General features: G+C 57.7%; 2 protein-coding genes across 11 annotated transcripts in view; both read left to right on the forward strand.

The window, feature by feature from the left end:
* PER2 (period circadian regulator 2) overlaps positions 1-19,627 on the forward strand; it is a 41,518-nt gene extending 21,891 nt beyond the window's left edge. For 6 of the 8 annotated variants that reach the window (XM_082396050.1, XM_082396051.1, XM_082396052.1 and 3 more), the window contains 14 exons: positions 29-107; positions 2,317-2,423; positions 3,003-3,156; positions 3,380-3,488; positions 4,217-4,342; positions 4,802-4,886; positions 5,692-6,066; positions 6,877-7,041; positions 8,017-8,271; positions 10,700-11,487; positions 12,506-12,692; positions 13,639-13,828; positions 14,803-14,953; positions 17,398-19,627. In XM_082396050.1, the coding sequence (XP_082252176.1) occupies positions 29-107; positions 2,317-2,423; positions 3,003-3,156; positions 3,380-3,488; positions 4,217-4,342; positions 4,802-4,886; positions 5,692-6,066; positions 6,877-7,041; positions 8,017-8,271; positions 10,700-11,487; positions 12,506-12,692; positions 13,639-13,828; positions 14,803-14,953; positions 17,398-17,547 (2,921 nt within the window). In that variant the 3' untranslated portion in view covers positions 17,548-19,627. The remainder of the gene's footprint in view (positions 1-28; positions 108-2,316; positions 2,424-3,002; positions 3,157-3,379; positions 3,489-4,216; positions 4,343-4,801; positions 4,887-5,691; positions 6,067-6,876; positions 7,042-8,016; positions 8,272-10,699; positions 11,488-12,505; positions 12,693-13,638; positions 13,829-14,802; positions 14,954-17,397) is intronic. The other 2 variants (XM_082396053.1, XM_082396054.1) reach the window with 1 other exon arrangement.
* Positions 19,628-23,961: 4,334 nt separating this feature from the next.
* HES6 (hes family bHLH transcription factor 6) lies at positions 23,962-26,165 on the forward strand. 3 transcript variants are annotated; one of them, XM_082396415.1, is made up of 4 exons: positions 23,962-24,173; positions 24,247-24,333; positions 24,443-24,484; positions 24,740-25,008. In XM_082396415.1, exons 1-4 carry the CDS (start codon positions 24,093-24,095, stop codon positions 24,866-24,868), a joined length of 339 nt encoding a protein of 112 aa, XP_082252541.1. In that variant the 5' UTR covers positions 23,962-24,092; the 3' UTR covers positions 24,869-25,008. The 3 variants fall into 3 exon arrangements, with proteins under 3 accessions (XP_082252541.1, XP_082252539.1, XP_082252540.1); XM_082396413.1 differs by having other exon boundaries at positions 23,979-24,173; positions 24,443-24,524; positions 24,740-26,165; XM_082396414.1 differs by lacking the exons at positions 23,962-24,173; positions 24,443-24,484 and having other exon boundaries at positions 24,255-24,333; positions 24,740-26,165.
* The last annotated feature ends 1,344 nt before the right edge of the window (positions 26,166-27,509 follow it).

Consider the following 27,509-nt stretch of genomic DNA (forward strand, 5'->3'; position numbering starts at 1 on the left):
AAATCTGTGCAAAATTCTTTTCTTTCAGCCCCTAGAATCCCTCCTGAAAAGAGAATTTTTACGACCACACATTCGCCAAATTGTTTGTTCCAGGACGTGGATGAAAGGTAAGCGATGCAGTGCCGTCCCCCTGCCGGCGCGCGCCTCTCCCACGCTCCTGGCCTTGAAGTCAGTATCGCATCCTTCATGTCAGCAGTTCGCCCCCTCTCCCCAGATACTTTGTGTTTCAGCATTACCTTGGTAGTTACTTAATAACTAAATAAAGCTCAATCAATTTTCATGTTTTTGACGCTGAAGCTGTCTAGCTAAAGCTAAGGCTGCATGTTATGTGTAATGACCAACTAAAACATTTAATTATACGTAGACAATGAGATAATTATGGAATTACACTAAAAACCTCCTAAGGTATGGACGCTGTGTAGATGGGGCATTCTAGGGAGCTGGTCATCGTACTAACTGAGCCTGTCTTTATTACCTTGTTTAAACCCGTTTCAAAAATTGGGCACATGAGTAAAGGCTGGTACGACCAGGGACCATGTGCCTGGGACGGTGTTAGGACACCCTTGGCAGGATCCCAGCACAAGTGCATCTTCCAGCCTGCGTGCCACAGGCTGCTACAGGGAGGGGGCCACCTCGTACCTCTGACCAGAGCCCACTCGGACTCCCCTTCTGCGTCTCCCACCCGGGGTGCTGTAGCTGGTGCCCATGGCCCCGCTGGAGTCGGGAGCACTGACCATTCTGAGAGGGTTCTGGGTTCTCTGGCATCGAGTCAAGGGCCCTGTGTGACGTCCCCGGCTCCCGGGCAGACGCACGAAGACGCAGAGAATGCGGCGGCTGCCGGCAGTGATCGGGGAGAAGTCTCCTCGGAAGACACACGGGGAACGCGCTGGGCTTCATGCAGAGGCATCCGTGGAGGGTCAGGGCCTCCTCACTGCCTGCACCTGGTCTGGGGACACGAGGTGCCCCCTCGGATGCAGGCCACGGGGCCTGCTGGACAAGTTCTGCTCTTGGGCAGCCAGGGCCCGTCAGCCTCCACCAGCCCCTGACTGCTCAGGTGTGCACTGCCGGCCACCTGCGGCAGAACCTCCGGAGGGACAGCGTCGAGGTGCAGGTTCCCAGGCTCCACCCAGCCCTGCCCAACAAGATGTTGGAGGCGGGGGACCGGGAGCTGCATTTGGTAACAATCCCAGGATAATTCTTATTCCTCCAAAAGACTGAGAACTCCTGTCTGCAGCTACCCCAGGTGTCCACTCATTTGTGTGCAAGAGGGCTGGTGAGCAGGTCGTTACGGGCCAACAGGCTGCAGAGCCTTCCTCAGCAGAGCCCAGGGGGGCAGCGCAGCCCACGGGCCCAGGCTGGCCGGGGCTCCCCCCCCTCCTCCCTCTCCTCCTCCGGCCGGGCCTTGACCAGGGACATTCTGTACATCCTGTCCAAAGGAAGACACGAGGCCCAGAGAGCATGCCTCAGACAAGGAGGAGGGAATCCAGGAATGGCGCCGGGCCCGGGAGGAAGTCCTACCCCGCAGAGAACAGGGAGCCTTCGCTCTGACGACGCAGGAGGACGTCCTGCACCAGGGCAGAAGGGTTTGGGAAAACAGCTGTTGGGATGAAAGAAGACGGGCCTGAGAAGGGGAAGGCCGAGCTGCAGCTCAGAAGAGGGGACGGCAGCTGAGCTGGCAGAGGGTGCTGGACACACAGAGAGGACGGGACACGACAGAGAGAAGGGGGACTACAGAAGTTCAGAAAGCAAAGCAACAGCTCCCAGGGAAGAGCTGATGGGCACAGAGCGAAGGTCCCCAGCCGGTGGTGGCGACTCCTGGGGAGCCGCGGTCAATTGGACCGGACACAGTGACCACACTTAGAACAGAAGGAGAACACCTTGAGCTGGAAAAGACGCACGTGGGCGGGGTTTTCCTGGTCCCGGCAAACTTGTTAAAAAAAAGTCCATGTCAGGCCACATCTAGCCAAACTTACGAATGACACAAAACAAGAAAAAGGTCTTAGGAGAAGAAAACAACATTGTCATGATTGATTCTTTCAGGAAATCAGACACAGAGCTAAAGCACTGAGCCTGTAACGGGCAGGGACTTGTAGGGCCTTATTTCCTATCGCAGACCCACGGCGATGCTGCCATCTTTCCTTTGCTAATTAGTTAAAAGACTGACTGTTTCTTTGTTAGCATGATACCCAAATTTTGGTCTTTGGGGAATTTGGAGTCAGACTTGTTCCTGGAGATGGTCCGCTGCCCCGTTTGGAGGCTGTGTTCTGGCTCGTGTCCTGAAGCGCAGCCCTGACCCTGTGTGCGCTTGCTTTGCAGGGCGGTCCCCCTCCTGGGCCACCTGCCCCAGGACCTGATCGAGACCCCTGTGCTCGTGCAGCTGCACCCCAGCGACAGGCCCCTGATGCTCGCCATCCACAAAAAGAGTAGGTCCCCTTCTCACGGTCCCTCTTGGGGGCATGGGCAAAGCTAGAGCACTCTGGGAGTGTCTCCCCGAGGTCAGCACCCACCGGGAGGGGTCCAATGGGCTGCGGGCAAGGGGTGCCCCGCCTCCTGCCTGAGTCCTGGCGCTGTCAGTTGGTTGAGTCGCCCTCGGCCTCTCATCTTTTACCGTTGGCTTCGCCAGCAGGGGGGAGGAGGAGAGACAGGATCAGCTGCCGTGGGGGGTTGGGGGGTGGTCTGCCCAGGCCAGGGGGTGGACGACACATGTCCCCACCAAGCCCAGGCCTCACTGACACAGGTGACACTGAGCATCCCACTGGCAGCAGACCTGTGAGGCTCGCAGGGAAGTGTGTCCTAAAACACGTAAGGACACTGCCGCAAACAGTCCCCGGTCGCAATTTAAAGCAAGACGGGGGATTGACAGTGGTGGCTTTGAAGAGGTATTGGCATCTCCTAAGTTTTCAGATGATTCCAGAATCAAGTGCACCTCCACGTGTCTTTTCTTGTACCGCGAACACCGGTTGAATCTCTTCGCGCCCTGAACTCTGTTTTCGCTCTCCTAGTCGTGCAGTCCGGTGGGCAGCCTTTCGACTATTCCCCCATCCGGTTCCGTGCCCGGAACGGGGAGTACATCACGCTGGACACCAGCTGGTCCAGCTTCATCAACCCGTGGAGCAGGAAGATCTCCTTCATCATCGGGAGACACAGAGTCAGGGTGTGAGTGCTCCCACTTCCCCGGGGGGCTGGGAGACCAGGACCCAGGTCACCTCCCACCACGTACCTGTGCTGACCTGCCCCCTGCCCCCTGGGGGGGCCGGGCCTCGTTCCGGCAGAGCAGTGAGCGGGGGGGAGGAAGGTGGTGCACAGGCAGGTGGCAGGCCGGGGGTCTGCAGAGAGGAGGCGGGGCCCCGACTCACAGAGACAAACGAAAACCACGCAGGGGGCCTTTGAATGAGGACGTGTTCTCGGCTGAGCCGCGCGTGGAGGAGAAGGCCCTGCAGCCCGGCACCCAGGAGCTCACGGAGCAGATCCACCGGCTGCTGCTGCAGGTGGGTGGGCCGCCTGCACGCCCTCCCTGCTGCCCCCGCAGGCAGCCCAGAGCTGCCCTGAGGCTTGGGGTGCTCCCCCCTGTTCTCAGGCCCTCTCCTCCTTCCAGCTCTGCCCTGCGCCCTGCTGCCCGTGGTGGTGGTCTCTGTCCCACCCGTGTGGGCCTTGCCCGCCTGGGGGCTGCCCCCGCCTCGCACATTCAGGGCATCTGTGTCTGAACCACAGCTCTGGGCAAGTGGCTGAAGGGCGCACCCCTGCACCCCAGCCCAGTCCCCACGTCCCAGGCGCCAGCCCACACGTGGCCCCCGTGGGTGGAAGGGAGCGGGGGCATCCCTCCAACGCAGGACGCCGCGCTGGCCCCAGGGGGAACTGAGGACGCCCCTCCCTGTCCCTGGGGACACAGCACTCAAGACAGATTCCTGCAAGCACGTGGGCCCCACGAGGAGTGGCCTCCTGCTTCTCGGCTCCGGGGGCTGTGGGAACTCTCAGGCACCTTGTTCTGTTTCCAGGCCCCGTGGCCGTGGACTCCCTGTTGGCGGAGTCTCCTGGGGATTGGGATCCGGGACCGGCCCCGCGGGTGGAGCCCGGGAGCCCACTGCAGCCTGACCCTGGGTCCAAGCCCGGCCCCACCTGGTCCCCGCCGAGGGCCCCCGGGCAGGTCGCGGCCCGCCCTGAGAGCAGGCAGGCGCGCCCCGGCCCGTCCAGAGTCCTCCTGTTGCTGTCTCCCCAGCCTGTCCCACACAGCAGCTCCAGCGGCTACGGGAGCTTGGGCAGCAGCGGGTCCCACGAACACCTCCTGAGCCAGACCTCCTCCAGCGAATGCACCGGCCAGGAGGACCCCTGCCGGAGGAGAGCCGTACGTGCCCCTCTGTCCCCCTCTGTCCCTCTCTGTCTGTCATCTGTGACTCAGATGACTGAGCACTTTAGAAACAGCCCTCGCCGGGGCTGAGCCTTTCCGACCTCACCTGCTTCTGGCTGCTCTGAACTTGGCTCACCTGGGACTTGCTGTGTAACCTAGAAAGGGTGGAGGCAGCCACAGACTGCGGCTAGAGGTTCGGGTGAAAATTACTTAACAGGCCAATCAAGCAAAAGTGAGGATTTAACTGTAGGGTTAGGGTTAGAAAGAAGAAAGTGTAGCCTGCCGTTGCCTTCACTTCTTATCCTTCAGAATCGTAAAATCTGCTTTACCTAGTTCTGCCTCTCAGATCTCATTCAGAACTTGCTTCTGTTGCTGGGATTAATTCTGCTTTTCTCTTTCCAGGGTGGGGCAAAGGCTGTGGGGTCTCCCAGGGTGAATGATGTGTTTTTCTTCCAGGAGATTTGTAAAAATGGTAACAAGGTCAAAAGCAAAAGTCCTTATCCGGATGAATCTGGAGAACAAAAGAACAAGTCTGCTGCAGGTAACAAATGATCCAGCATTTCCTTAGTGAGACTTCAGCGTGGTGAGGTGAGGAGACAGAAAGCTGTACTGCCGGCAATTATTGTTATAATTGTTACTCCCGCCAAGTCATGTTTGAAAAGACCGACCCTCCCCAAGGCAGGGAGCGTCGATTGACCATAAGGCGCCTGTGATCTTACTGGCCCTGGAAGTTTCAGGAGTTCACGTTAAGAACTGACCTTTCCCACTGCTGAGTCCCTGACCCTGGGGACAGGCCAGACCGAGTGCCGCAGAGAGAGCACCCCCCCAGGCCCCCCTGCGGACGGCACAGCAGTATTGGCCCAGCAGGGCTGCGTGAATACCAGGCTGTCACTGGGTCTCTGCGTCCGTGAAGCATATTCTGAGGCCCCAGCCTTATCTTTATTTATTTATTTATTTAAATTAATTTTTTTTTTTTAATTATTGGCTGTGTTGGGTCTTTGTTTCTGTGCGAGGGCTTTCTCTAGTTGTGGCAAGCGGGGGCCACTCTTCATCGCGGTGCGCGGGCCTCTCACTATCGCGGCCTCTCTTGTTGCGGAGCACAGGCTCCAGACGCGCAGGCTCAGTAACTGTGGCTCACGGGCCTAGTTGCTCCGTGGCGTGTGGGATCTTCCCAGACCAGGGCTCGAACCCGTGTCCCCTGCATTGGCAGGCAGATTCTCAACCACTGCGCCACCAGGGAAGCCCCCAGCCTTATCTATAGGTAGAATTAAAGTGCTTTGTAAGTATAGAGTGTACTCTGGGGGAAACGAGGATTAACTGAAAAAACAATGTTGTCATTCCTCCAGAAATGCAAAGCAGTTCCCCAGCTCAGATGAAAGCTGTTCCAGCCACGGAAAAGGGCAGCTCCAGGGCCAGCCTGCCCGAGGCCGGCCTTCCTGAGGAGCTGGCCTTCAAGAACCCGCTCGCCGGCTCCTACCAGCAGATCAGTTGCCTGGACAGTGTCATCAGGTGCGGCCCTTCTGGCCTCCCTCTCTGCCCAGCTGCTCACACTGCAGGGTTCTCTGTTACATGCAGCCCTTTATCACCCGCCCGCAGGTACCTGGAGAGCTGCAGTGAGGCCACCACCCTGAAGAGGAAGTGTGAGTTCCCGGCACACCTCCCCACAGCAAAGGCCAGCGACAAGCGCAAGGCCACCGCCGGCCCCGGGCCACATGCCGCAGGTACCTGGTTCGTTTGAGCTGTTAACTGTGGGGTAACTTAGACCCTCTCTGGTGGATCAGGTGTCATTTGAGGCCCTGGAGCCCCTTCTCCCAGGTGGATTCTGAGTGGCTTCAGGGACACGGTATTGGGGTATAGGCTCTTTTTTAAATGACCAAAGTAGCTCAGAACTTTCTTATGAGCTGGAGATAAAGGTGGTTCTGGACTTTGAGGGCAGGATCCTGAGGGGCTGCTGGAGGCCGGGGCCTCTCGGGGTGTCATTCTTGGGCGTCTCAGAGGAGGACTGGCCTCTGAGGGTCAGTGACCCCACGGGTCAGATGAGACCTCAGGCCCTTCCAACGTGAGGGCACCACCAGGGTCAGAAGTAGGGTCTCCCATTGTTGACGGAAGCCCAGACGACCGGACAGCCGTGCCCTGGCGGAGTCTGTCCCAGCCCGCAGGGAGGGAGCGCCACCTGCCTGCCTGCACTCAGCAGACGGGCTCCTGACTGCTGGGCGGCCCCCCCCACAGGCCCATGGCAGAGGCCCTGACCCCGGGCGCCGCGGCCACCTGCCGCCTGCCACCTCCCTCCTCCCAGAGGACTCGGGGGGGTCAGGGCGGCGTCGTTCCCATTTCACAATCTCCTCTTCTCCGCCATCCCCCGTGAATAAACACCTGAGGACACAGTGTCACCTGCCAGGACGTGTGCAGACTTGCAGCTGCCCCCGCCCCCACCCCCGGTACTGGGGCACCACCTAGGCCTCCACGCGGGCTATCCCAACAGTTCGTTTTTATCACATCTTTGTGTCTTGCTTCCGTTTTCCCTTACAAAGAGACCGCGTCACCCTCCGAGGTGAACAGCCCCGCGGACGTCAGCACGCACTTGCCCTCGCTGACGCTGCCCAGCAAGGCGCAGAGCCTGCTGTCCCTCACCAGCCAGTGCAGCTACAGCAGCACCATCGTCCACGTGGGCGACAAGAAGCCCCAGCCTGAGCTCGGTACGCTTGCTGCCCCTTGGGTGATGTCGGGAGAAATCGGACTTGAACCGTAGAGATGAGAAGTTTGGCCTGGCGTCCTCAGATTCTCTTTAAGTTTATCCAAGCGCGGAGGAAGCTACACAGCCCAGCAACAGGGGTGCAGGAAATCCGTGCAATGCCGGGCGGGGGCGGCCACACCTGTCCTGCCCCCGCTGCGCTCTGGCTCCACCTGTGACAGGTGGCTGCTCAGGTGTCGATACGGAGGGGCCTCCCAGGACTGAGCAGGGGTCCCAGGGCTCCCCCTTCGTTGGTGCCGAGAGAAGCCTGGGGACGAGCCCCCCCCCCCACCATCCCGCTTCCTTGGATGGGATTACAAGCCTTGCCGTCCCCGTCTGAGGACAGGAGCCAGTACGGGTCGTAAGAGCAGGACAGCCAAGGGCGTCACACTGAGCTGTCCTTCCGACACCATGAGTAAAACGAATCCTGAATTCATTCTTTGCTTGGAAGAGGGGCGTGATGAGGACAAAAGTACACGTCAGAGAGTCAGTGCCCAGCCCCTTTCAGGATGGTCCGTGGTCCCACCTGCCCCATCCTGTCTGCACCCGCAGCTCCACGGGCCACACTGTCAAGCCCGTGGTCCAGAGCCAGGATGCGGCCGTGCACCAGCCTTAGCCTCTTATGCTCTGAAAGCACAAGACAGCCTGGAGTGTCTTCAGCGCCAGAGGCTGAGAAACCCCCGAGGTGCCCCAATTTAGAGGACTGATCCCGGAACCCCCTGGGTAATGGGGCTTCCTACCCCTGCTTTTTGCCTTTTGTCATTAACTTTCTCAGAAAGCTAAACAAATCCATCATGAATTTCATCCCCATGCTGTGGGCTTCGTGAAGTAATCTTATGTGCGAATGATTTCTGTTCTTTGCAGGTGCAGTATGCGTTTTTTCAGTCGTTTTAAAATAGAAGGGCCCTTGTAGATGAGAGCTCTGCGTCTTCTGTTACAGAGACGGTGGGAGACGCTGCCAGTGGGCCCGAGTCTCTGGACTGCCTGGCGGGCTCCGTGCTGCCCTGCGGCCTCGGCCAGGAGCAGGAGCCCTTCCGGAAGCTGGGCCTCACCAAGGAGCTGCTGGCCGCCCACACCCAGAAGGAGGAGCAGAGCTTCCTGCTAAAGTTCAGAGAAATAAGAAAGCTCAATGTTTTCCAGTCTCGCTGCCATTATTACTTACAAGACAGATCCAAGGGGCAGTTGAGCGAAAGAGGTAAGTGGTAGTACCTGAACTAAAAGTGGATTTATTTTTTAACTTTATTCTTTTTTTTTTTTTTTTTTTAAACAGAAGGCTGTCTCTCTCTCTCTTTTTTTTTTTTTTATAAATTTATTTATTTATTTATTTTTGCTGTGTTGGGTCTTCGTTTCTGTGCAAGGGCTTTCTCTAGTTGCGGCGAGTGGGGGCCACTCTTCATCGCGGTGCACGGGCCTCTCACTATCGCGGCCTCTCTTGTTGCGGAGCACAGGTTCCAGATGCGCAGGCTCAGTAGTTGTGGCTCACGGGCCCAGTTGCTCCGCGGCATGTGGGATCTTCCCAGACCAGGGCTCGAACCCGTGTCCCCCGCATTGGCAGGCAGACTCTCAACCACTGCGCCACCAGGGAAGCCCTTTAACTTTATTCTTAATGCTGCTGAGTCTAGTGCTGCTTTCAGAAGGCGAAATGTCCCCAGTTTGGGACACGTGGGTTTGTAAGAAGCTGTTGGAACTTGACCAGTGATGCTCTCAAGGATGTCACTTTGTGTTCCCAAGGGAGCAGTGCTGTAAATAGTGGTGACAGTCCCAGCCCGGCCCCCTGTGGAATGCAGGGCGGACAGCTACAATGCTGCCGTGTCAGACATTTCTTGCCTGGGTGACTTTGAGGAGCGAGAGACCCTACCCCACCTTCCCACCCAGACAGGACCCTCAGAGGACCAGCTGGGCCAATGCACTGCCCAGAGAAGGAGCACGGCACTGACGGCTCCTGAGGGAGGAGGGAGCCCCGGACGACACCGTAGGAGGGAATGGCGCCCTTCTCCCCAGAGCACGTACGCTCCTGGCGGATTGGCCTCAGGGCCAGGCTGCAGACTCCAAGCCCGACAGAACCCAGGGGTGCGTGAAGCTGCCCTTTAGGCTGAGAGCCATCAGGTGGTCAACGGGCAAGGGATGAAGTGGAACAGATGAGCTTCCCTGCCCCTTTTCTGGTCCAGGAGCCTGACTCCCAACCCCCAGCCACCTTCCCAGGCCCCACGGACAAGGCCGAGCTAGCTGATCAGAGATGCCGCCTCTTCCCTGGGCTCCCAGGCCGCGACACAGGGATCAGAGCTGAGAGCTAGTGAGCCCAGGGGACACACACCACGAGGACCCAACTCCCCCTGGTCTCTGGGCAGACACACCGAAACAAATGTCCCAGACGTGAGAGGCTGACACGCTCCTTAAGGAGTTTATCTTTTCTCCTCTCCTCCTTTCCCCCTTCCTCCCCAGACCCAGGGTTACTGCCAGCGCATCGGGAACCTCTGTGGAAATCAGGAAACGGTGCCCACACCACTGTAGCCCCGGCTTGGTGCAGAATTCCAGCCCCCTCTTGCCCCCTTGGCCACGCAATGTGTGCAGCGCACAGACCGCACAACTGTCCGCAGCAGCCCTGCCCAGACCCTGGCGTGGCATCCCAGGAGCCCAGTGCTGTAGCTCCGGGTCCCAGTAGGGGACAGATTTCCTGTAGGAAGAACACCAGGCAGAGAGGCTGAATGGCAAAACCTCCACCCGCTTAGCAGTCTGCTTTGGGCTGGCCCATTTGCCTTTAGCATGTGGCACGGCCGGCAGGGGATGTCCTCACACACCTGCTGCAGGAGCCCGGAGTTACCCTCTGTGACAGGAGAGGAAAAGCTGAGGTTCCTGGGACCCGTCCCATTGCCCACCCCGCCCTCCACCCCCGCTCAGTGTGAGCTCTGAGCCCACAGTACTCCCAGCGCCGGCCGGTGCCCAGGGGAGGTGGGGGGGACATGCCCAGGGTCCCTTATGTCACTGGGTGGAGCCCCTCCAGCCTCCTGAGAAAGGCCCTCTCAGCAACACTCATCATCAGAGAGGAAGACCTTGGTTCCAAGGGCGAGCGTTCCTTCGGCCCTTTGACTTCACTGGGCTGGAATCACAAGCTTACTAAGCAGGAAACATCTCTTTTTAAGGAACAGCAATGATAAAGCTCGTAAAATTGACAAGGTTAGATGAGATCAGTGGTTCTGCCTTTAAGATTTCACAAACCACCATTGGGGAATAGCATCGACTTGCCAGCTTTCCTACTGTTTTGGACCAATAAAACCTTCTTAATACCACTTATCACTATTACTTCATGAAAGAAACAGCATTTTAATATGAGAAGAAAGCAAGCAATGTGATCTTGCAACAAAGGGTGGTCCTTTAAATGGATTGAATCTAGTTTTATGAAAACCTAACGTTTTGCCCTGATTTTTCTCACTTTACTGAGGATCCGGGAAGACCGGATGGTGGCCCCATGATCCCCAGGCTGGCGATGGGGAGGGTGGGCCTGACTGCTGAACTGGGAGGTGCCTTCCGGTTTCTGAGGTTCTACAAACCTCTGAGAATTGACGTAATGGGAAACATAACATAATTTTTACATTTTAACTCTTGTTGTTTTCCCATTATTTTAGCTGCTCCCGGACTAAGAAATACCTCTGGAATAGATTCATCTTGGAAAAAAAACGGGAAGAACAGAAAACTTAAGTCCAGACGGGTCAAGCCTCGAGACTCCTCGGGGAGCACTGGGTCCGGGGGGCCCCCGCCCCAGCGGCTGCCGCTGGTGGGCCTGAATGCCACAGCCTGGTCACCGTCAGACACGTCCCAGTCCAGCTGCCCCGCGATGCCCTTCCCCGCCCCGGTGCCCGCTTACTCCCTGCCCCTGTTTCCAGCCCCAGGGGTAGTGCCAGCTCTAGGGACCGTGGCAGCGGCACCCGGAGCTCCCCACGCCGGCCTGGCACTGCCCGTGGACACGCAGCGCGAGTTCGCGGTCCAGCCCCCATCGTTTGCCGGCCCCTTGGCCCCGGTCGTGGCCTTGGTCTTACCCAGTGGCTCCTTCTCCCCGGTGACCCCGAGCCTGCCCCCCGCTTTCTTCCCCGGCCAGCCGAACTTGCCGTCCGAGGTGATTCCTGCCTCGCAGCCCGAGTTCCCTGGTCGGACCTCATCCCCCAAACAGCCGCATGTGTGTCCCCCGGCAGAGCGTGGGCCGCCCGTGGCCACCCAGGCCGCCCTGCCCTCAGCCGCGGGGCCCGCAGGCAGGACCTCGCCACCGGTCTTCCAGTCCCGCGGGAGCTCGCCCCTGCAGCTCAACCTGCTGCAGCTGGAGGAGGCCCCCGAGGGCGGCTCTGCGGCCGCAGGGACCACGGGGCCCGACTGCAAGCCTGGCTCAGCCTGGGACCGGCGGCCCGAGGCACCGCCAACCGTAAGGATCTCCCGATGCCCTTTGTCTAACTAAGGCAGGTGGCGAACTGTGGCGCCGCGGGCGGGTCACAGACACCCTCACCTCAGGTGGTCCCTGCACGGAGGTTACTACCAAAGCATTTCAATTCCGACATAAACACATGTGCTAGGAAGTAACATTTTCCAGGTAAAGGACCCTATCAGAGTAGACTGGTTTTTATTGTCTTGGGATCTGAAGGGAAAAAGGGAGATGGATTGTCTGATGGTGGATGCAGGCTCCAAATAGCCACAGGTGATTTCGTGACTCCTCGTCATGGGCCTCCAAGCTTTCAATGAATACTTTGAGGATAAAGCACAGGCAGGCTAAAGGTCAGAACGGAGGCTCCTTGGAGGGCAGCTGGCAGCAGAGGGGCTCACGGTGAGGGAGCAGGGCCAGGAGGGAGCTGGAAACCAGTGCCGTGGGTGCCCATCCTCCCAAGTCTTGAGGGACGTTGGCGTGTGATCCGTGGGCCCTCCAGGGAAGGAGCTGCGCGGGGCTCCCCTGCCCGTGCTCCTGGGAGAGCGGGTGGCAGCACGGTGGCTGTCCCAGCACGGCTGCTGCCCTCCTGCCTCCCGGGCCTGCAGTCTGGGTTCCAGGGTTGGAGGGTTGGGGTGCTCCCAGGCCAGGCCCCCCTCATGCCCAAGCCCGTCCCCACTCTGGGGGTGCGGGAGCCGGGAAGCCAGAACCCTGCCGCTGTGAGGAGCAGCTTTGGGGTGCTGTCGAAGACACTTGCCCGCCGTGGCGGAGGAACAAGTGTAAGGCTTCCCCCGCGGGGATCCGAGAGCTGCCGTCTTCAGTGGGACTCTCCCCAAATTAAATTTAATTAGATGGCATCCATCCCACCACCAAGAGTCCCGCTGTGGTCCCAGTAACCACGGGGTCTGCGCATGTGGCACGTGAAGGAAGGGCCAGCGGTCCAAGGAAGGGCGCACCCGCTGTGTCCCTGAGAGTCTGGTGCAGACAAGACGCCTGACTTGGTGTCTCCTCCCTGTTCCCAAAGTGCGACAAGCCCAAGGATGCCCAGAGCAGCAACGCCCTGTCCACGTCCAGTGGCCTGCTCCGCCTCCTGCTGCACGAGGACCTCTGCTCGGCCACGGGCTCAGCCCCGTCTGGGAGCGGGGCCTCCGCCACCTCCTGCTGCCTGGGCTCCGGCTCGCTGGGCTGCGACGCATCCAGAAGCGGGGCAGGTACGTAGGTGGCGCTGGGAGCACCCGGGAGTCGGGGCGGGGTGGGAGGCGTTAGGTGTGTGTGGAAGAGCCTCACGTGGTGCACCTGGGTGTCCTTGACGCCCCGCACCCCGGGGGGCCAGTCACCCCAAAGCCGCAGGCTGGCTTGGGCGGGGCCCCGCATCAGGTGCAGCCTGGGTCCCGACATCCAGGCGTCCAGCTGCACCCCGAGCGGCTCCGCGGAGCCCACGGCAGCTCAGACAGGCCCCTGGGCTCCTCCTGCCCGGCTCCACCTGTGCGGACGGCAGCCCCGGCCCGTCCCCGTTCCCTCTGTTACCCGTCACTCTCGACCTCAGCGGCACTGCAGGCCCCCACCCCAGCTGGCCCTGGGTGGACTGTCCCTGGGGCTCCCCGGGTGTGCCAGGAGGGCTGGCAGTGGCTCGCCTTCCTGAGTTAGATCCCCTGGTGAGAACCTAGCATGTGGACCCACCAGGGTCGTTCAGGTGTGATCTGGAACCGCCCCATGGGAAGAGCACACGCTCTCCCCAGACTGTAAGACCCCCGCTTCCCTGAGGTGAGCGGGCCCCTCTCCCTGCGGGAGGCCTGCCGGGAAGCGCTCCAGGACAGCCACCTGCCACTCACAGGGGCAGCTTCTCTGTGGCCTGGCTTAGTCCGGAGGCAGCGAGCCTGGGAGAGAAGAGCACGGCTTCTAAGATACAGCCCCACCTGGACTCCTCGGGGCCTCCCCAGGAGAGAACCACCTCCATGGTACCAGCTGATGTCCCGTTTTTAAATTATCCAGACAATTCGAGAATTGGAAAGAGAAGGGAAGATCCACCACCCCAGGCACCAGTTACCAAATAAAACTCTTCCGCTCCTTAACGTTGCCGTTCCTTTACACGAACTCAGTGTGCAAGGTCAGCGCAGTAGTCAAGGTTTTGACCTGCCACGCTTTGTGTTTTTAAAGGCAGCAGCAACACAAGTCACACCAGCAAGTATTTTGGAAGCGTCGACTCCTCAGAGAATAACCACAAAGCAAAAGCGAAGGTGGACGTGGAAGAGAGTGAGCGCCTCAAGTACGTCCTCCAGGACCCCGTCTGGCTGCTCGTGGCCGACACGGACGACAGCGTCATGATGGCGTACCAGATGCCTTCGCGGTAACCATTCGCCGCCTGCTCGGGATGGTGGCGGGCTGGGTTCAGGATTCCCCAGAACCACAAGGCCAGAGGCCTTCCCTCGGGAGCCTTATCTCAGATTGAGCTGAGTGCACAGATAGAAGCAGGGCCCCTCTAGGTGGTGCCGCTGGCCTCACAGAGCCCGCAGAGTGACCTGCTACAGGCCTCCAGGATGATGGGCTCTGGGGACCCGCCACGGTGTCACAAGACGTTTACAAAGCACTCGTGCCAATGTCGTCTCTTTTGCTCTGTTGCCAGCAACCCTATGTGGTCAGTGATTGTGTGTGTGTGTGTGTGTGTGTGTGTGTGTGTGTGTGTTTGTGTGTGTCTGTGTGTCTGTCTGTCTGAGAGATGCAGAAACCAAGAGTCAAGGTGGGTGACCAGCCCAAGGCTGCTGGCTGCTCTGTAGGGACCTGGGTCTGTGCCTCAGCTCTGACCACTCCAGGGAACCTGGAAGCCATCAGGGTCCCTACCCCTGCACAGTGCCCCCTCGGTGGAGGGAGATGGGGGGCAGGAGGACGGATTAACCCTGCGGCTCAGAGCAGCCAGGCCTCTGGGCCAGGGGAGCCCAGGGCACCGTCTCCAGGACTGCTGAGGGGCAGGCCAGTGTCGGCAGGTGGCAGGGGAGGGCTTGTCTACCTACCACCTCGCTGGTGAGAACCTCCCCGGGCACAGAACCAAGTGTCTGCACATACCCGGCTCCCACGGCTGCGCTAAAGTGAAATGAAAATCAGAACTCGGTGTATCATCTTCACAGAAAAACTACAGATTATCTACTAGAGAGATGAAGTTACCTTAAATAGGGTAATTTATTTTAAATGGAAAGGAAATTTAAACAAAATCATCTAAAGTTACATGATCAATACTGGAAGTGTTGGTAGAAAACGAGCATATTCTTTAAAAAAAAAGCCCTTGAGACGTTCTAAAGCTTCCCTATTTCTCAATATCTCATGAAGAAATCCAGAAACGGTCCTGCAGGAGGACAGGGAGAAGCTGAAGGTGCTGCAGAGGCTCCAGCCCAGGTTCACGGACAGGCAGAAGCGGGAGCTGCAGGACGTGCACCCGTGGATGCGCTCGGGCGGCCTGCCCGCGGCCCTCGACGCGGCGGTGAGCTCTGGGACGGCTGTCCTGACTTTGCGTTAAGAGGCACTGTGATGAGAACGCTCTGTGCTGTCTTTGCGACCGTCCTGTACATTTAAAACTTCAAAGATCAAAAGTGCATTAAAAAAAAAATACCACGACACTGTTAGGTTTCCTTCAAAGAACTGTCTTCCAATGGCTTTTCAACACTGTTTCCAAAAGGGTCTCCTAAATATCTCGTCTCAATCACATGCTGAAATTTGAATTTTTTTTCTTTCAATTCTGTTTCCAGTGAAAACACACACACACACACACACTTCCTCTGTCATAAACCCTCAACATCCACGTAGACCATTAAGTAACGGGGACAGCAGGTCCCCACCACCCTCCCTCCCACTCTCGCCAGGCTGCCCCTCCTGTCTCTGTTCCTTCTCGAGGGTCCCAAAGGTGTCTCCGTACCCCAGCTCCTCTCCCCCGCTCCCCCCAGAGCACCCCCATGCCAGCACTGCCCGGGAGGCTGCTCTCGTCAAGGCCTCCACGTCCGGCAGCTGAATCCACTGACATCTCCGCCCTCACCCTAACCGACCCACTAGCGGCATTCCGCCACGGCCGGCCCCTCCTCTGAGAGCGCCCCTCCCTTGGCCCCGGCCCCTTGGCCCCTCGCTCTTGTCCCCGTCAGTGTGGACGCGCCCAGGCTCGGTTTGCACCTTCCTCTTCTGTCTACACCCTCTCTGGCGCTGTCAGCTCTCTCCTCCTGACCGAGAGTGGCGTCTCCGTGCCAAGACTCCCTAGCGTCCACCTCCGTTGAACTTCATCTGCTGTCCTGGTCACGCTCAGAGAGAGCCAGCCCACCCACTCGAGGGCGACTCCGCCACCCCTCTTGCTCGGGCCACAGACCTCTGGACTCTCTTCCTCTCGTGCCGCATCCAGTCCACTAGCAGGTCCTACTGGCCTGACCTTCAGGGTGGCTGGAAACCAGCCCCTTCCCATCCCCTCCAGCATCACCACCCCGGTGCACGCCACCGTGCTGCTTCACCTGATTGTCACAGTATCCGCCCCGCTGCACTCTGTTCCCCCTTGTCCCCTACAGTGAGATCACGTCACCCCTCAGCTCTGAGCCCTTCCAGCGGTGCCCCTTCTCAATCAGAATAAATTGCTGCAAAGCCATTAAAATGACACCCCCTCCCCACAGCTCCCATCTCCCCTCACTCCCTCCTCTCCAGTTGTTCCCTGAAATCATCGAGCAGGCTTCTGCCTCAGGACCTTTGCACCTGCCCTTCCCTCTGCTTGGAATCCTCTTTCCTCAGACAGACACGTGGCTCACTCCGGCTTCCTTCAAGTCTTTTTTTCACATGCTGCTGTGTTATTTATCTAATACTACATAGCAAATAACCCCAAAACTTAGGAGCTTAAAATAATAATCATTTATTATCTCCCACTGTTTCTTTGGGTTGGGAATTTAAGAGCAACTTGGCTAGGTGGTTCTGGCTCAGGGTCTCTCCTGAGGTCGAAGGTGAGATATTGGCCGGGGCTCGTGCCATCTGAAGACAGGATGGTGGCTGGAAGATCCCCTTCCAAGGAGGCTCCCTCATGTGCCTGCACGTTGGTGCTGGCTGTTGGCAGGAGGCCTCAGTTCCTTGCCGTGTGGATCTGTCCATCGGGCTGCTTGTGTGTCCTCATGACATGATCCTGGCCTCCCCAGAGAGAACCGAGGGGCTGCAGTGCCTGTTACAAACCACATGTCACCTGCATCACCTCCTCTTTGTTAGTGGCAGGTCACTGAGTCCAGGCCTCCACCTTCTGAGGAAGGGGTGTCAAAGAATTTGTGGGCGTATTTGAAAACCCCCACAGTCACTCTCTCAGTGGCCTTTTCTGAACGTCAATAAAATTACAGACGTCCTCACATGCCTCATTCCATGTCAGCCCCGCACTTCCCATCTTTTAATACACTGTGGAGCATTTCTCATTCGGCTACTAGGAGATCACCTCCACTGGGACACAGATTTTCCTCTTTGTTCACTGCTGACTCCCAGTGCTTAGAACGTGCCTGGAACACAACAGCACGATAGGTGCTTAACAGATAGTTGGGAAATGAACAAATGAGACAGTACGTTGTTGTTATCCCATTCTACAGATTAGAAAACTGAGGTTAGAGAAGGTAGGTAGCAACTCCATGTCCCACAGGCAGAAAGAGGAGGAGCTGGCACTAGAGCCTCTGGTTGATGCTGTCCCCTCGCTATGCACAGCCACCTCTCAGACAAGGGAGGGGCCTGGGGAGCTGGGAGCGGGGACCCCTTGGGAAGAGCTCTGGCTCCTTGGAGAGCAGGCAGGGGTCCCACGCCCAGGGGCACCTGCTCGCCCTCCAGCAGCCTCACGGCTGACACCTGATCACCTGCACCTCTCTCAGCTTGAACTACTTTTTCGTACTAAAGATCTCATTTTTGTTACTGATTTACATTTTTTCTTTTAAGGAATGTGTTTGCTGTGAAAACAAGGGAAAAGACAACATTTGCGTGCGGTATGAGGAAGCTACCCCTACTCTGGGACTCAGCGGAACGACCGACACCACCGAAGAGGAAAACGGACCCTCCCTGAGTCACAGAAACGAAGGGCAGACGTAACCCCCACAGCGGGACAGCCAGTGGCGTACATTAGATGGTGCTCTGAGGAGAGGGAGGGTCTTCACCTGTGTGTCTAATGAAATGGACGGATATACTTACATGGCTTTTTTTGTTTTAGAAAAAAAACCCCATCGTTCTCCGAAGGGGTGATTTAAAACCATGGAGGGTAGGAGAAGTTTGGGAAGAAATAGTTTTCTGTATTTAAAATATAAATATGGAGTTTTCGGGGACAGGGGAGGAGATTTTCATCATTGTTTAACTTGAGAAAGGCTGCTTCCCTCCTTGTGTCGGGGAAGCGGCCGAGTGCTCTCAGCCAGAGCGCCGGTGTCTGCTGGCTCCCCGTGGGCGGTCCCGAGGCATCGCAGCGGGCTGTGACCAACAGCTGGGATGCCACAGGTGACTCCAAGCTGAGGGGCCGGCCTTTCAGAGCTTCCCCAGGGTGTGTTTGGGTCAGATCAAATTATGTCCTCTCTGGGGGGCTGCTTTTTATCTAAATTATTTAGTCAGACTAGATGTTTTTAAAACATACCAAGTGGAGATCACAGCCTCTGCTAATTTTCTTTCAAAATGTTTTGCGTTAAATGGCGTGAAGCGTAGTTTGGCAGACCAGCAGCTTCAGCTTCAAGTGTGGTAGCAGCAAACATTTCATCTGACGGAGCTTAAGTTTGGGGTGAACGAAGTTGAAATGCTCGCTCTGGACTAAAGAAGCCTAGTGGTTTGTGTGACCAACTCCATCACAGAAATACACGTCCTCAGAGATACACAGACCCTTCTGTATATTTCACATCATTCTCGTATCCTTTTCAGACCGGGGTAGCCAATATGTAGATAAAAAACACATTGTCGGTCATCCCCTTACTGTGACTTCCCTCTGCAAACCAGGCTTTGATCGCCACACTTGGGACCCACTCCTATTTATTCTTTGATTGGCACTTCCCAGACATCAGCTCTGGCCCAGCCAAGCCAGCATTTTCTCCTGACTTAGCTAGTGGCTGCATCTGTGTTTTCCAGGGTGCCGTGAGCTAACCGCTCCCACCACACCTGGGCTGGAACACTGACCCTCATTCTTTTCATGAACCTGACCTCATTGGTGTGACTTCCGGTCTCTGTGGTGAGGTCCACTGGTGTCGCTGGCACTTTCAGGTGAATGGGACACTTGGGGAAAAGTGAGACCAGACGGCCCAACTTTTTGCAAAACCTCGTATTGCATCGTCTATCCCAAAGATTGTCTGGAAAAATGTTACATTGGTCCCTAGGGTGAATGAGAAGCTGCCAGTGATGAAACAACTGACTTACAATTGGATTACGTCTGTAGAAAGTTAAAAGGGGGCAGCTTCCCTTGTTCTTTGATGGAGAAGCAGCTACTAGAACAGGTGAAGTCTCCTTGTAATCCAGTTGGTTTTCATAGTAAAACCACTTTATGCCTGAATATAAATCCTATTTTTCATAAACTCGAACACAGAAAGTTTAATTTTTTTTTTTAATTTACAAAGCAACATCACCTGCAGATACCCAAGACAAGGTGTAGTCTATGCATTTGTGTGCAGACTAGATGCTACAAACTGCTTCCTGCCACTAAAGTCAGATCATTAAGGGATTAGATGGGAGTCAAAGTTGCATTGACTTTCCCTAAACACAAGACTGCCAACACGTTCTCTCCTGTTAAGAATGTTTACCATCAGCATTATCTTACCATTTACGTATATTCATTGATAACTGCTGCGTAGCTTTGACGTGTGCTGAGAAGTTGACAGCAGGAGCATTTTGTGAAATTGTTTACACGGTGCCACGCATCGGGTCTTACATTTTCGTTAGTATGTGTGCTTACACGGGTGTTATAAAAAACTTCTTCTCGATTTTAAACTGAGCCTTCTTTTTAATATATTCCTAAAAAGATATGTAAATAAGCTCTCAGAGTCTGTGTAATGACGTGTTAAGCCTTGCTGGACAAGTGGTTTGTTTATGCGCAAACCAGACTTTCTTCACCCAGTGCAATATGTTTGTTGGACTGCTTGTGTCTTTTTATGACTTTTTGCCTTTTAGAAAATTGGTAAATAAAGCAAGTATATTTTTATTTTTATTTGTGTGTATTTTTAATGTAGCACAGAGGAACAGGAACCTGAATAGAGATCAAAGATTATCAAAATCTTTTGTTAAAAAAAAGAACCCTAAAAATCTGGGTTAGGAACTCTTCTGTCACAAAGGCCCCCCTCACCTCTTCCCCTGCACAGGGTGCCTCTCGCTGGTCCCTTCCTGTCTCTGTGTGTCTCTCTGACATGCAGCCCCACCCCAGTGAACTCCCAACGATTTAGATCTAATCCTGGAGTCCCGTTCCCCCATGGTTTTTCACTCACAGATGGGGAGTAGGGCCACTCAGCTCAGCCCCTCGTACCCCATCCACTCTGCGGTGACCCCAGGCACCTGCTCCATTCTCTTCCTGCCTCCTCCAGGGTAGTCTGTCTCACCTGGGCTGGCTGCCTGTGTGCTGGCCACGGGGCTGAAGGCGGAGTGGTCTAAAGGGCCTCACGTCTCCATCAGAGGCGATACAGGCAGCGCGGCACTCTCCTCCCACCCCACCCCCCAGTCCCGCCTTCCACAGCGATGAAGTCGTGCGGGGCCTGGTCAAAACAGTGGAGGCCTGCTCCCCCCCCCACACCCCACTTTTCACACCAGGACCGTATTGTGGTGTCGGAGCAGGGAGATGAATGGATCCTGGCCCTGGTGCCCAGCCTTCCAGAAGCTCCCTGAGCAGGAGGGAGGGCTCGACGCCACTTCCTGTCCTGGCTGCCTAAATCCAAGTGGTGATTGGGGGCTGGGGAGGCAAAGTCCTCCCAGTGAGCATGGAGGGCTCTGCAAACCCGCTAAGTGGCCAGATACGGCTGTTTCACTGAACGTCTGAGTGCCTTCGGGGGCTCTTAACTGCATTTTTATCTACCATATATCCCCAAGGGCATGCCCTCCCCTTATTTCTAAACCAAAAGGAGCTTCTCCAAGCCCCTGGGCTGATTGCCCACAAGGGGCCTGGACATCCATAGGCTGGCCACTGTCTTTGTTCCCTGCGGATTTATGGCTCGCCACCCCTGCCGCTAACTGGTCCCCCTGTGGCCACTGCAGCCCTGCCCAGCCTCTGTTGGCCTCTGTTTTTGGATATGAGGGGATCAAAGAGCCCAAATGCTCAGGAAGTCTGTGCTCAGGCAACCTTTGAAGGGGGGATCAGTCCAAGGGGCAAATGGCAGGAATTGTGTCTGCTAGGGGAGGCCATGCAAAGGAGAAAGAAAGGGTGTGGTGGTCCTGAGACGGAGTAGCCAGGCTTCTGGGAGGAAAAGGCCAAGCCAGCCAGCCAATGGGTGCACTCAAGGAAATGGAGGCTGACTTCGAAGATGAGGCCTTGGGCAACTTCCAGTCTAACCAAGAAGGATTTTGCTGACTCACACTCCCTGCTCTATCCCTATACTTTCTTCCCCAAGGGTACTTGGTCAGACTGAGGCATATCCCAGCACTTAATTTCTCCATCCTTAACTCTAGACAGCATCCCTCAATCCCCCCACCCCATGTAAGACAAGGGTTATGAGGTCCCTAGCCCATGCTTCAGCCTCCTCCCTTCTCCTGACAACTGTCATCTGTCCTTTTGTTTTTACAAAGCAACTTTATATCCTGTAACCATAATTAAGCCTTCCTTGCCTTTTCTATAGATTGACTCTAAAATGTTGAAACGCTATGAACAGTGTTACATTGTTCTGACTGTGAAAGAATTGGCTACTGGGCCAAGTAAGCGCTAAGATTACACTTCTCTTCTACAGCAGCTTTTTGTTTTTCCCGGAGTTCCTAGTTGCCTTTCATTTTTTGCTTGCACCATTTGCCTTTATCATTCTTCCTCCACCTCCCACATTCAGTTCCCCATCCAATCAGGAAAAGATTAATAGTCTTTTCCCAGAGGCCTTCCCCAGAGCCCTGATCATCCTGTTCCAATACAAACTGCCTTTCAGGGAGAGCATTCTAAAATACTTGTTTGATCTTATTCAAACAATATAATCAATAACGGGAGGGGTATGAATCAGAGTACAAGAAATATCACTGAGTTTATTTTTCCATATCTGAGTTCCCCAGAGTAGTAGAAACTTAATTGTAGTTTCTTGGGGTGGGGGTGGGATCTCCTTCCCTGGGGTGATGTCTAAATGGTGAAGAAAAGTAAAGTTATAGGCCAGCTATCGGCTCTCTTGGGGTTCACTACTCAAGCCCCTCCCCCACTCTGTCAGTCCCTCCACTAGGAGTACGGGGGAAGGGTAGTCAGGTCTCTGACCAGGCAGGGGAGGATGGGAGGAAGAGAGCTAAGCTTTCTGGCTTGTGGGGGAGACTGAGGACAACACAGGGTGATTGAAGGAAAGGAGTAGGTTCATACCTGGGTGAACAGTGCAGGGCTGGGGAAGTCTCTGGGCCCTGCTCACAGAAAAGCAAAGAGACAGCCAGGTGAGAATCAGCAGAAGGGGTTCCCAGGTACTTATAGAGGTCAGTGAGGTGACTTTGGGAACCATCAAGCCACTCACCAAACTTGCCCTACCTACGGAGGTCCCACTGGCGGGGAGCTGAAGTGAAACAGTCACCTGAAGAGCTGCCAGATCCATCTTCAGATGGCTGGGGGCACAGGTGGGTGGCTGTGGCCTAGGCCTGCCACCCCACCACACTGCAGTCCCTGGATTTTTCTCTCCCCTGCTGCCTTCCAGCTAGGCTTGGGACACTCTCTCAATTTCCCTACCTACCCAGCGCTTCTGCTAGGCCAGGCTCTGTGTTGGGGGTAGATAAGGGGTCCTAGGTCAGACTGTACCCCCAGGGATGCTTGGAACCTGGAGGGGCACAGACCAGACCCTGACAATCCCAGTCCCGGGAGGGAAGCGGAGGACTGGGTAAAGGTGCAGCGCTACTCTAGAGCAGGTCCACTCCCGCTGGGTGGATGGATAGGGAAGCTGAGACCTGAACAGTGAGGAAACAGCCACTGAAGGGAGATCCCAGGGTGTTCCAGGTGTAAGGCGCTGTGTGGGCAAAGGCTTCACGGTCTGAAGGCAAACTGGTATTCTGGCTGTGCCAGGAGACGCCGTGGACCTAGGCCGGTGGGGCTGCGTCCAGGCTGGGGTCCCCAGGGAGCTGTCCCACCGCCCACGCACCCCACCCTCAGGGAGGCTGGGCCAGCAGATGGGCGGCCAGCCGTGGGGGTGGCGGTCGTCTGGCGGACACAGGCGCACCCACCGCTAGCTCCCGCCCGAGTGACAAAGCGGCAGAGACAAAGGCGCGGCCAACACCTGTCGCTCTTGGCTAGGCTGCCGCTTTTCTCCGCCCGAAGCGGCTGCAGCTGCCAACTGTCACGGGCATCAAGTTACGGGGACCAGACGGCGGCCTCCGCCAGCCGGGCGGGGAGTGGGGGGAGGGCTGGGGGGGGAAAGGGAGCCGAGGGGGGACGGGGAGGGGGACGAGGGGGACAGGAGGCGGGGAGGGGGGCCGGGTCGAACGAACAAGGGTGCGCGGAAGGGTGGTTGGGCAGGGAGGGCGGGGATCAGGGAAGGGCGAGCTCGGGTTGGGGATCAGGGAAGGGCGGGCGGGGGTGGGAATCAGAGAACGTGGGTTGCGGGGCGGGCGGGCAGGGAAGGGAGGGCGGCGGTGGGTGCTGAGGCGGGAAAGGGAAGTGAAAGAGGGGTCGGGGAGCAAAGGGGACGAGAAGGAGATGAGGGGAACTCCGGTGCTGAGGGCGATGATGACCAGGAGAGAACAGACGGCCTGTGGGGACAGAGGATGACCCGAGAAGGAGAGCCTAGAGATGGAGAGGTGCGAGTGGGCCTGCGGACCCCGCCCCACTAGGATCCCTGAGCGGGCTGAAGGCGGTGTCGACGTTCGGATGTCAGGATCCACAAGTCCGCAAGAAACGCGCTGGGGCCAAGGGCCCGCTCCCACCCCCGCTGCCCTAGGGGCCCTCACCTCCCTGGGGCTCTGCAGCCACCCCAGCCCGGACCTGTAGCTCCCTCCAGGCCCGGAGACCTCGGCCTTTGCTGTGGCTCTGGCCGCCAGGACCCCGGCACTCGCGCAGGAGCATTCCTTTCCTGTTGCACCTTCGGTGAACGAAGTCAAGCGTGAATGAATGAATGGGCAGATGGATGCGCCCCTGCTAGCACGCACCGCAGACCTGGGCGCCTTGCTTGGGGTAGGAAGGGAAACAAGCGCACCCAGGGCCACAGCTCTCCGGGTCATCGCCCCCTCCGGTGCCCCACAATGCGGGGGTGGCGCGGAGGCGCGGCTGGACCCCCCGAGTCCCCGGCCGCAGGCCACGCCCCGCCAGCTGCCGGCCGACCCCGGCGGCGGAGCCAGACAAAGCACGCCTCTGCCATTGGCTCTCACGAGCAATCGGCGCCTTGAGATGCAAATAAGGCGCTATAAAAGGGGTGGGCGCCGCTGCAGGCGTGAGGACGCGGCGTAAGACGCCAGGGGGCGAGGGCGGCGGCGGCTGAGGGCCGCTGTGCTGCTAGGGGCGCGGGCGAGCTGCGCTCCGGGCGGTGGAGGTCATGGCTCCGCTCCTGGCGCCCGGCCGGGACCGTGCGGCCCGGGAGGATGAGGACGGCTGCGAGGCGCGGGGGGACCGCAAGGTGCTGGCTGTAGCCGCGGATGGGCGGGCGGGGGGCCGCGCAGCGCCGGGGCTCAGTTGCTCGCTTCCCGCAGGCCCGGAAGCCCCTAGTGGAGAAGAAGAGGCGCGCGCGGATCAACGAGAGCTTGCAGGAGCTGCGGCTGCTGCTGGCGGGCGCCGAGGTGAGGCCGGCGGGCGGGCGCCCAGGGGCTGCGGGCGAGCGGGCGGGCGGGGGTCGCCGTCCGGCCTCGCCTCACCGACCCTCCCCACCGGGCGCTCCCGCCGGCGCAGGTGCAGGCCAAGCTGGAGAACGCCGAGGTGCTGGAGCTCACGGTGCGGCGCGTGCAGGGCGCGCTGCGGGGCCGGGCGCGCGGTGAGTGGCGGCGGGGCGCGCGGGCGGGGACGCGGGGCGCGTTCGCCTGGCCTGCCCCTGCCCGGGACCGAGGACTTCCCCTCCTGGAGCAGGGCGCGCCCCCCGCGTCTCCTGGGTGAGCCTTGCCCCCGCGGGCCGGGCGGGCCAGGCCACAGCAATCAGTTGCCGCTCACCGAACCGGGCGCGGCCGTCTCCCCTCCCACCCCTGAACACAGAACGCGGGCAGCTGCAGGCGGAAGCAAGCGAGCGCTTCGCCGCCGGCTACATCCAGTGCATGCACGAGGTGCACACGTTCGTGTCTACGTGCCAGGCAATCGACGCCACCGTCGCCGCCGAGCTCCTGAACCACCTGCTAGAGTCCATGCCGCTGCGCGAGGGCAGCAGCTTCCGGGATCTGCTGGGGGACGCCCTGTCCGGGCCACCGGGAGCCCACGGGCGGAGCAACTGGCCAGTAGGAGGCGCCCTGGGGTCCCCACTGCCCAGCCCCCGGGGCTCCGGGGACGACCCGTCCTCCGACCTGGAGGAGGTCCCCGAGGCTGAACTGAGCCGGGCGCCTGCTGAGGGGCCGGACTTGGTGCCCGCAGCCCTGGGCAGCCTGACCGCCGCCCGCATAGCCCAGAGTGTCTGGAGACCTTGGTGACCATCGGCAGCCTGGGGCCTAAGGGGTGGGCCCTGCCTTCCCATGCTCTATTCCCTCCTCCCTGGGGTCCATATGTCTGGACAGGGGCAGGGTCCTGGATATCTCCCGGTTCTGCTGCCCTCCTCCAGTGGATGCCTGCAGGGCAGTCCCCGATAACCAGCCCAGCCAGGCCCCTGTTTCTTAAGGGAGTAACGTTTATGGACCATCCCACCCCCACCCCCTGCCCCCCTAGCCCTCTGGTGGGTGGAGGGAAGGAGCTACAGGCAGGAGGAAGTATCTTGCAGGGCTACCAGGTCTCTCACCTGCCCCAGACTTCTCAGGCACTGTGTGGGTCTGGGGGCCAGAGGTGACAGAGTGGAGCTGAGCCTCTCCTGAGTGCTGGGCACTAGTGTCCTGGCAGAAGGAGACCTCAGGCCCTGGCAGCCCTGGCCATTCAGCCAGGACACAGGGGGGGCATTCTGCAGCACTGCCCAGAGCTGCCAAAGAGAAGCATGGCTCTCTGTATGTCTTGCGTTTAGCACACTCGAGTTTGTGTATTAGGTTGCCATCACTTGTTCCAATTCTGTTAAGTAAAGGGTTTTGGAGAGTTAGTTACCCTTCTGAAGTATTGCTGAATGCTGTGGTGTCATTAAGGTGTCAAATGCATAAAGACTAAACCAAGCACATTTTTTCCCCCATATCTAATGCTGTGAGTGGTTTTAAAACTTCTGACCCTTTGTCAGCAAAATAAGTAGTGTAATGGCAGTGGAGATGGGACACCCCGTGTCATGTCTCACGTTGGACGGTGCTTCTACCTCCCTACTGCCAGGCCATTCCAGATCGGTTTCCCCTTCAGGTCCCTGGGCCTGGCCTGCGCTCCCTGGGAATTGTGTGCATCCTGGCGATGGAAACCACTGCATGTAGTTTGTCTCCAGAGTAACTAAGCAAGAGGGAAACGGCCTGTCCCTGGACCATTCTCTTGTTTGTGAGCTTCCAGGAATAAAACGAATGCCTGATTACTAGCCATGTGGTTTGGAAGTTTCTTTCAAAAGTCTGTGTTAAGGTCCATGAGTTTGATGCAGACGTCGGTCTACTTAGGTGGCCACTTTTCTTGACTGAAGAGGGAGCTTCCCCATTGCCAGTGACCTCGGGGGCATGGAGACCCACCCAGTTCACGGCCCAGGCAGTTTGGACTTAAGGCCAAATTGAGCCCAGGAGGTCAGAACCCTTGGAAGGAGGGTGACGGGATGGGCAGCTGGCGTGTAGGGAGATGGCCCTCTTGGCCTGGGTCTGCAGACAGCATGCGGTCAGCGGATAGCAGTCACTGCCACAGGTATCCCGGCCCCTGCATCTCCTGCTCCAGGACCCCAAAGCAGCTTGTTCTTGTTCTTACTTTGGGTTGGCGGTGCCCAGGCCGGGTCAAGGTGTGACAATTTAGGGTTGACACCTGGGTCTCCTCTCCAGTGTGTGCCTTTGCTTGAAAAACATCTCTCCCAAGAACCCTTTTACAAAAGCCCCCTAGCAGATCCTGGCCACCAGGGGTGTTTCACTGTGGCTCCCCGGTGATTCAGTCTTAGACCTCGGTCACCAGGCTATAACCAGATGCAGCCTAATTTTAGCCACTGGGGATGAGTTTTTTAGGCGTTGGGGTAGGGAGGCAGGTCCATAAAAGAGAGCTCAAGAGAGATGGAGACTTTTCCCTGGGATTATCTTAATCACCCCAGTCAGATTGATGTAGGATGTGTCCACAGGGACACGAGAGCAGGTCCACCTGTAAGACCTCTGTCCCGTGTAGCTCCCAGCAGTACCCAAAGGCCACTGTGATGAGCTCTGATGCCATTTGGGGAGCATCAGCCAGCGACTGTTTAGGAGGAACCACTCTTTCCTCTCATACCCACACTTGTCACATCCTCCCAAGGGGTCCTAGAAGGGGGCCCAGGGGAGCCCAAGACACGGGATTCGAGGTGCAGGAGGCTGACCTGGGGGGAAAGATGTTGCTGGGACCAGGACCCCCCTAAGGTCAGATGCCACTAACCCAGAACTCTGGCCCTGGGCCCCCTCCCACCTATGAGTCAGCTTCTCAGGACCCCCTCAAGAGCGGTGTCTTTTCTTTTCTTTTTTTTTTTTTAATTAATTAATTTATTTATTTTTGGCTGTGTTGGGTCTTCGTTTCTGTGCGAGGGCTTTCTCTAGTTGTGGCAAGCGGGGGCCACTCTTCACTGTGGTGCGCGCGCCGCGCCTCTCACTATCACGGCCTCTCTTGTTGCAGAGCACAGGCTCCAGACACGCAGGCTCAGTAATTGTGGCTCACGGGCCTAGTTGCTCCGCGGCATGTGGGATCTTCCCAGACCAGGGCTCGAACCCGT

The sequence above is a fragment of the Balaenoptera borealis genome, assembly GCF_965194805.1.
Source record: "Balaenoptera borealis genome assembly, chromosome: 6".
NCBI classification, from domain to species: Eukaryota; Metazoa; Chordata; class Mammalia; order Artiodactyla; family Balaenopteridae; genus Balaenoptera; species Balaenoptera borealis.

Bases quoted from the DNA above. Each gene is read 5' to 3' on its own strand.
- HES6 (XM_082396413.1), top strand. From the start codon at position 24,093: ATGGCTCCGCTCCTGGCGCCCGGCCGGGACCGTGCGGCCCGGGAGGAT. The intron at 24,334-24,442 runs GTGAGGCCGGCG...CCGCCGGCGCAG, and splicing joins TGCTGCTGGCGGGCGCCGAG to GTGCAGGCCAAGCTGGAGAA. The intron at 24,525-24,739 runs GTGAGTGGCGGC...CCCTGAACACAG, and splicing joins GCTGCGGGGCCGGGCGCGCG to AACGCGGGCAGCTGCAGGCG.